At 42.8% G+C, this 7,052-nt stretch overlaps 1 protein-coding gene across 1 annotated transcript; it reads right to left on the bottom strand.

The window, feature by feature from the left end:
* Positions 1–2,603: 2,603 nt before the first annotated feature.
* Positions 2,604–3,692, bottom strand: LOC127232777 (speckle-type POZ protein-like). The gene has a single exon (XM_051199031.1). The coding sequence runs from the start codon at positions 3,690–3,692 to the stop codon at positions 2,604–2,606; it is 1,089 nt and encodes a 362-aa protein (XP_051054988.1).
* Between the last annotated feature and the right edge of the window lie 3,360 nt (positions 3,693–7,052).

The following is a 7,052-nucleotide window of genomic DNA, read 5'->3' as shown; positions in this document are numbered from 1 at the left end:
AACAAGGAGAAGCTAACGGGCCACCAGAGTGATAGCTGGGAAGCCAGCATGGGACTGACTCAGGCCCCCCTGAATATGGGTCTCAGCCAGAAGGACTGAGCAGTCTAAGGGACCTCAGACAATGCAGCCAAAATGTATCCCTGTTGCACAAAAGGACCTTGCGAACACATCCCTCATGGAGTGATAACTGCCTTAACCTAGATACAGAAGAGAAGCCCTAGTCCCTAATTCACATGACCTGTCAGATGTACATGACCCCAAGTGGATGGCATTCCCCTACATATGGAATTGGGGTGGGGGGGGGATGGGAGGCGAGGGAGGTTAGGGTGCATGTGACAGGGAAGATAGGGTAAATGGGAGGGAGGGAGAGGGAACTGGGATCGACATGTAAAATAATAAATTAAATTAAAAAAATGCTTTGACTCCAAAATTTAAGTTCAAGGACAAGTTACTGGGGAAAAGGATTTCTCTTTTTATTTCCACAGAAAATGAAAAGCTGTGGATTCCTTCCAGACTATTGTGGTTTGATCACACCAGACCACCTGATACAGAGTACCAGGTGATCCTGCATTCAAAACAGCTGGACAAAGCAGCCTTACAGAGTACAGCCAGGATTTCTTCGTCTTCTTAGAATCCCCCATGACAGTGTCCCTTACCAGCAGGAAGTAGTTTGGAAAGGATAACGCCCAAATTCCCAAATATTGTCTATAAATGTTTGTTTTCATTTAAATGGACTTGGTTATATAAAATAAATAAATAAAAAAAGAAGACAGAAAAAAGAGGGAGAGAGAGAGAGAATAAAAGAGGGAGCCGTTGTAGGATTGAAGAGGAAAGTGAACCTAAAGAAATATACAGAGACCAACAAGACTGACTCCAAGTAACAATTTGAACAACAGTGAAAATTCTACCTAAATGCCCTTCCCTGATAATCAGATAAACGACTAACTAATCCACCATCATGGAGCCCTCATCTAGTACCTGTTATAATCATAAGCAAACACCCACAACTAAACATTGAGCAGAACTAGAATCCAGATGCAGAGAGGTAGGACAAGACCAGGTTGCAGAAACACATAGAGACAGCTTACCTGAACAAGGAGGAGCTAACGGGACCTCAGACTGATAGCTGGGAATACATCATGGGACTGACTCAGACGACCTGAACATGGATCTCAGCTAGAAGGCCTGAGCAGTGTAAGGGACCTCAGACAGTGGGACCAAGACATATCTGTGGTACACAAAAGGACCTTGTGGGCATATCCTTCATGGAGGGGTACTCCCTTAACCTAGAGACAGGAGAGAAGTCCTAGTCCCTACTTCAAATGACTCGACACATTTAGGTAACCCCTCCTGAATGGCATCACCCTACATATGGAGTGGGGGCAGATGGGACGAGAGGGTGGGCAGGTGCATGTGAGGAGGTGGAGAAAGAGAGAAAGAACGATGGAGGAAGGGAGTAAGGGGGGAGGGAGAGGTAACTTGGATGATGGATACGTTAAAAAATAAAGTTAGGCAGAGGAGGACAAGTGAGGAGATGAAATGACCAACCATTGAACCTCTTTCCTGAAAAGAATGCATTTTTGACAATGGTGAGGAGTGAACATTTTCCCAATATGTAAAGACAGACCCATTGTTCAGGTGGAGAAAGTATGGCTTCCCACTGAATCTATTTGCTTCTCCTTTTTCAAAATCAATAGTCTTTTACAAAGACCAGTCTATGGAAAGACTCTCAGATGCAGTTGTCTTCTTCCACATTGGCATCCATATCTCATTTACAACAAGAGCATGAGAGGTGGATGTCATCTGCCCCAGCCAACTGTAAGTGCAAAGAAAGAGGAGTGAGGGCTCATGGGACTGGTGTGGCACTGAGGATGCTGCCTAAACACTCAGAGCAGAGCAGAGGTAGATGGGCTGCAAAGGACTACATCAAACAGAAACACCACGGAATCAACGAATTGATGGTTAAATTTTTATTCAATTCATATTGTCTTTGGTTAACAGAGATTGTTGCACCCACACTGTTAAGAACAGTACTTCAATCCACTGGATCGCCAGTTGGTGATGATTGAGAAGTCAGGGATGTATGCTGAGAGTACAACTAATGAACTGGTCCTATGCAGGAGCAACAATTGCTTTGACCAACAGAGTCAACCTTCCAGTCCCAACACACAGAGTTTGGAGAAGAAGAAAAAATGTCTTCTTGCTTTTCCAGGTCTCTTATAAGAAAGCTTTCATGTTATTTCCCCCTTTTCTCTAATTTAGTGATCATATGCTCTGCTCAGTCTGTCTCACACAGTTTCCTCCAAGAAAACATATTGGGATGGGCATGGGATCAGGAACTAAACAAAACCCCAGTATCCAAATGTAGGACAGAAAGCAAAACAGTACAGCAAGTGGGTAGAGTATGCTAGAATACAGTGCTCCCCTTACCAAACCTGCATTTCAACGCATGTAGTGCAGTATTAAGGGCCTGAGCCCCCATGCTGCCTTTCCCAAGATTCTCTGTAAATGCTACAGATGTCCCGCAGTCTACCCAGGTGTCCTTGGTACCGATGCTGGCTGCTGCTTCTGGAATGCACCTGTAGGTCACAGCTGAGAGGATCCTAAGATGGCTTGAGGCGTTTCGGAGGGGGCTTCAGTGAAGAGCAATGAGCAGAAGCCAGGGAGCTGTATGCTTCAGCCACCAAATGGGGATAGGAGCCCACCATTGTCTTCCAGCTTGAGGTCTCAGAGACCTCGAAAGCATGAGCTGTAATGAAATCCAGTGCCTTGATTTTCAGCTGCCCTGCAGTATGCAGGTCAGCCAGGATGAGAGCGTGGGCAGCATTGTCCACGCAGAGGTCCCTGCACAAGGCATCCTCGCATATAACCTTCAAATGCTCCAGGCCATACTTGTCAGCAGCTGCCAGCACAGCATCTGCCATGCTGTGGAGGTCTGGTGCCTTTCCGGTGTAAATGAAGCCCATCATTGCCTCGAAGACTTGCGGCTCCAGATCGTGGATCTCAATGCGGTTTGTTCTACTCTCCTTCAAGTCATGTTGAAACATGTCTCTGAAAACCTCAGAGCGAGCTGCTAAGATGGCCTTGTGAGCCTGGAACTCCTGGCCAGCTACTACCAGGCAGCAGTCTGTGAAGAGGGAATTCTCCCACAGCTCTCCTAACTCATCTGCCATCGTGCATCTTGGAACCTGAATCTCTGGCATCATGCTCTGTTCAGTGATAGTGAATAAGTCTTGGATAAGGGTCATATTGCAGAGAAGAGAAAGCTCATTGTTTGGGAGAAGCCAAGTCTCCCTTGACAACAGGAAATAATGATGGATGAAATTTTTGAGTCCCCAGTATTGATTTTGAATGAATCTGAAGTATCTTGGACTCTTCATGCCTTGAGTTTTCTCTCCTTCGGAACTGATGATCCAAAAGTGGAACTTTGCCCATATTGGGCTCTTTGGGCAACTGAGCAACATTAGGGAAACCGACAAGTAATCTTCGCTTTCTTCATCGACACCATTCGGGTGTACTTTCAGACACCATTGGTTCTGGTCACTGCCTCCTGATGAGAAGGTAGGACTTTTAATGGCTTCTCTCGTTTCCCGCATAAAAAAATGGAAGTTACTTATGGTCCATCTGCAGGAAAATTTCTGGACACAGTTCTCTGTGTAGCCCCAGCTCTGGGTTGCCAGGTCCCCTGACATATCTACTTGTGGTCGTTTGAAGGGTAACCTGGATCCAAAATGAAGAAGTAGGACTTTTTGGTCTTCAACCCGAGGGTCACATACAGGTATCTACAACAAAACATTAAAAGACCCAGAGACTGATATTGGGGCTTAAGCTTCAAGCTGAAAACCAGAGACACAAAGCCCCCAAACCACTCGCTCTTGCCTACTTCAGTCTCCACGAGTTCTCCCAAGCATCAGAATGCTGCCTCTCCTTAGCTCCTGGAGATAATCCTGAGACTGACTACACAAGATCCGATCCTATCTTTCCTGCCATTCTAGTTCTGGGATCAAGAGAGTGAGGTCTCATACTCTTAAACTGGTTCAATCTCGGGTGTAGTCCTGGGTGTACTTAAACACAGAGAGAACCATCTCCCTTTGTCTCATGAGTCCTCTGATGAAAGGTGTCTGCCTTGCTTCTATGTCTCACTAGTATGGCTGCTTTCAAATATTGACCATTTTAATAAATCCTAAACTACTTATATGGCTTTAAAAAATACCAAACTATATATCACCACATATAGCTTTCAGACTTTTATTTTCTTATTTCCTCTCTGTTCCCACCACTATGGGCCTGGAGACCCGGGTGTCTCTGAAATTTTCTGTCCAGATCTCAATATTAGTTTCAGAGAAGACAGTTTAAGGTACTTGGGAGAGTCACATCCCTCCATTTTCTTGTCTAGATTGAATCATGGGTCAATGGGTACCTACTTTAGACAATCATACTCAAGTGTTGAATTGTTTCTAACATTTTATAGTATCAAAAATGTTGTACTGGGCTTCTCTAGAGCAACAGAATGTATAGAAGGAACCACTGTCTGTAGATGGAAATATTAATTAGAAGGATTAGGGGCTACAATCCTGCTAATCCCACAATGTGTAGCTGTAAAGGAAAGTCCAAGAATCTAGTACTTACTCAGTCCAGGAGATTAATCCTGTCTGCTGGTCTTCAGGAGTTGCAGGAAATCAGAATATTAGTAGCTAATGCCAGTGAATGAACAGGTAAGGTAAGGACCTTTGATCAGAGATCTTCCTCTGTGCTAGTTATTTTATAGGCTCCCACCATAATAGGCTCCGCCTATTTAGATCAAGGTCAGGATTAAAGGTGTGTCTGTCTTCTGGCCTCAACATCAAGATTAGTATGTGCCCCTCTGTCTCCAATGTTCCTGCTGCAAGTAGATCTTCCCAATTCAACTGAAGCAGAATATTTCTCATTGCAATGCTCTGCATGTTAGGATGTTAGTTTATTCCAGATGAAGTCAATCCAGGAACCAGGAACGTCTTTAACTTATTGTGCTAAATGAAGATTCTAAATTCTTCTATGTTCAATCATGCTGACAGAGTAGATTCCCAATTCTCAATTCCTTATCTTTGGGCTTTTTCTTGTTTTCCTCTATTTTTTTTTTTTATTTTAACACTTAAAAGTTTCAACTGTGGTACATGTAAACAATGGATTATGCCTCAATGGGAAAATACAATGACATTATGAAATTTGTAGGCACATGGATGGTACTAGAACAAAAAATTCTGTGTTATGTAACCCAAACAAAGGAATATAAACATGGTACATTTTGCATTTTTAACTGGTGACTTATGTCCTCTTCAAATTTTGAACTCCCATGCTTACTTACTCTCTAGGACCTGAAAAATGAGAAAGTATTCTGGTTGATATAAGAATCCTGAAACAGCTTGGTATTGACACAAAAATAGACAGACCAATCGAATCAAATAGAAAATCCTGATGCTAACCCACACACCTACAAACAGTTGATTTTTAACAAAACAGCTAAAAGTATACAACGGGAGGAGGAAAGCATCTTCAACAAGTGGTGCTGGTACAACTGGAGGATTAGTGTGTAGAAGACTACAGAGAGACCCATATCTATGGCCACCCACAAAACTCAAGTCCAAATGGATCAAAGTCCTCAACATAATTTCAGCCACACTGAATCTCTTAGAAGAGAAAGTTGTAGGTACCCTTGAACAAATTCTTACAGGAAACTTCTTCCTGAATGTAATTCCAGTAACACAGACACTGAGATCGACAATTATAAATGGGACTTCCTCAAACTGAGAAGTGTCTGTAAGGCAAAGGACACACTTGACAGAACCAACTGGCAGCCCACAGACTGTGAAAAGATTTTCACCAATCCCATATCTGACAGAGGGCCGATCTCCAAAATATACAAAGATCTCAAGAAGCTAGTCACCAAAACACCAAATAAACCTTTTTAAAATTAGGCTACAGAACTGATCACAAAATTCTCAATACAGGAAATCAAAAAGGCTGAAAGACACTTAAGAAAGTGCTCAACATCCTTAGCTATTAGGGAAATGCAAATCAAAACAACTTTGAGATACCATCTTACTCCTGCCAGAATGGCTAAAACTAGAAACAACAATGACAACTTATGCTGGAGAGGATGTGGAGAAAGGGGAACACTCCTCCACTGCTGGTGTGAGTGCAAACTGGTACAGGCATTTTGGAGATCAGTATGGCAGTTCCTCAGGAAAATGGGAATCAGCCCACCACAGGACACAGCAATTCTGCTCTTTGGCATATACACAAATGATTAACATTCATGCAACAAAAACATCTGTTCAGCTATGTTCATAGCAGCATTATTTGTAATAGCAAGAACCTGGAAGCAACCTAGATGCCCCTCAACTGGAGAATGGATAAAGAAGATGTGGCACATATAAACAATGGAATACTACTCAGCGACAATAAATAAATAAATAAATAAATAAATAAATAAATAAATAAAGGAACCTTGAAATTCACAGACAAATGAATGAAACTTGAACAAACTAATCTGAGTGTGGTAACCCAGTCACAAAAGAGGAACATGGTTTGTACTCACTTATAAATGGATTATAGACATAGCACAAAAATCACCAGTCTATCATTCACAGCACCGGAGAAACCAGAGAAACTAGGATTCAAGGAGGAACCTAAGAGTTTCATACAATGTTCCTCACAGAAGAACAAGGGAACAAGATCTCCTGAGCATATCAGGAGTGGTTATGGGGGCTGTGAATGGAGAGGGAGTTAAAAGAGAAGGGGAGAAGAGGAGAACATGTGGGACTAGAAAGATTGAGTCAGAGATACCATAGTAGAGGGTGCCAGTATAGGTATGAAGAGAAAACTGACTCTAGAGTAATGTCCAGAGACCTACAAGGATGACCCCACCTAACAATCTGAGCAACAGTGGAAAGGCTACCTTAAATGGCTTTCCCTGATAATGAGATTGATGATTAGCTTATTTACCACCATAGAGCCGTCATCTAGTAGCTGATGGAAACAGAAGCAGACACCCACAGCTAAACACTGAGCTA

The sequence above is a fragment of the Phodopus roborovskii genome, unplaced genomic scaffold, assembly GCF_943737965.1.
Source record: "Phodopus roborovskii unplaced genomic scaffold, PHOROB, whole genome shotgun sequence".
NCBI lineage: Eukaryota > Metazoa > Chordata > Mammalia > Rodentia > Cricetidae > Phodopus > Phodopus roborovskii.
This window is presented reverse-complemented; position numbering and strand designations above follow the sequence as displayed.

What these genes read in the sequence shown, in the direction of transcription:
- LOC127232777 (XM_051199031.1), bottom strand. Translation starts at nt 3,692, where the DNA reads ATGTCAGGGGACCTGGCAACCCAGAGCTGGGGCTACACAGAGAACTGT.